This window comes from Penaeus monodon, chromosome 25 (assembly GCF_015228065.2).
Source record: "Penaeus monodon isolate SGIC_2016 chromosome 25, NSTDA_Pmon_1, whole genome shotgun sequence".
Taxonomy (NCBI): Eukaryota; Metazoa; Arthropoda; class Malacostraca; order Decapoda; family Penaeidae; genus Penaeus; species Penaeus monodon.
Window position 1 is genome coordinate 4,321,755 of NC_051410.1, and position 1,256 is coordinate 4,323,010.

General features: G+C 41.5%; 1 protein-coding gene across 1 annotated transcript in view; it reads left to right on the forward strand.

The window, feature by feature from the left end:
• LOC119589503 (protein tramtrack, beta isoform-like) overlaps positions 1-1,214 on the forward strand; it is a gene marked incomplete in the record, with an annotated part of 31,910 nt that extends 30,696 nt beyond the window's left edge. Inside the window, 1 exon segment of the mRNA XM_037938104.1 lies at positions 676-1,214. Coding sequence (XP_037794032.1) covers positions 676-882 — 207 coding nt within the window.
• Between the last annotated feature and the right edge of the window lie 42 nt (positions 1,215-1,256).

Consider the following 1,256-nt stretch of genomic DNA (forward strand, 5'->3'; position numbering starts at 1 on the left):
GAACAATCATGAATTACACAGTATACATTAATAATACTTATACCTTTTAGTACACTGATCTCGTGATGACACCTCAGTATATTTTTGGCTGTTAGATAGGATAAATAGAGTAAAAGGAAGATAAAATCAGGTGTTTGAGGTGCGTAAATGGAAAACATTTTATTTGGATTTTTTGACGCATTCACAGACTCCTTAAATAGAGCTAGTTTTATGATCCATATAATTTCCTTTATTAGAAGGTGAAAGTGGATGAGAATAAGGATTTTAGGTATTTAAGGGTGTACAAAAAAAGAACACCATCTTGTTTTACAAGAAAAGGAAAATGGAAAATGTTTTTGTCACTGCAGTCTCCCGTCTCAGATCAATTTCATGCTTCATCGGACTAGCTGAAAATATTAAAGTTTTACCACAGAATGAACCTATTTTAATACTAGTAAGGCCAGCTTCATAAAAAATAGAAAAAAAGAAAAAAGCCAGTTCTATATTTGTGTGGTTCTTTTCAGTGATTGATGTCATAGGGTCACACAGAACCCATTTCATCATAAAAAGAATGCATTCCATCGTCAGTGTCGGCAAAATTAACCCCATTTCATAACAATTAAAACTCAAAAATTGATATTATTACAAATATAATGATTTCTTTATCTCTAAAGCCTCCCTTGTGTCCGTCCGCAGTACCCAGCCACCGGGGACCTCCTCTGTCCAATCTGTGGGAGGGCAAGCAGCCGCCGCGACAACTTAGAAAGACACATCCGCAGCCACCTGGGGGACAAGCCTTTCAAGTGCCCTTTCTGCTCCTTCCGCTCGCAGCTCAAGTGGAACATGAAGTCGCACATCGAGCGGAGACATCCCCAGTCGTGCCAGCCGCCCCCACCGCAATGACGTCCCCACTGAGAGCTGTGGGCTGGGAGGCAGAGCAGGGCTGTCTCATTTGTTACCAGTTTCTGTTTATTTTTTATTGTTGTTAGGGAATCTTGTGATAATTTTTCTCCACTTTTTAAAAGTTTTTTTTTTAAGGTTGTTAAGTGGCAAGTTTGCATTAGTGTGAGAGTTGCAAGCACCCTTTCTTTCTCCTCCCTTGCTTCCCTCTCCCTCATGTCTAATTTTCCTTCTCTGCCTTCCTGTCAGGGGTCCCTCCCTCTCTTCCATTCCTTCCCTTTCCTTCTCTCATTTCCTACCCAACCCACCCTCCCCTAACTCATCATACCTAACCCACCCAACCCTACCCTAGCCTACCCTACCCCTGCCTCCTCTTT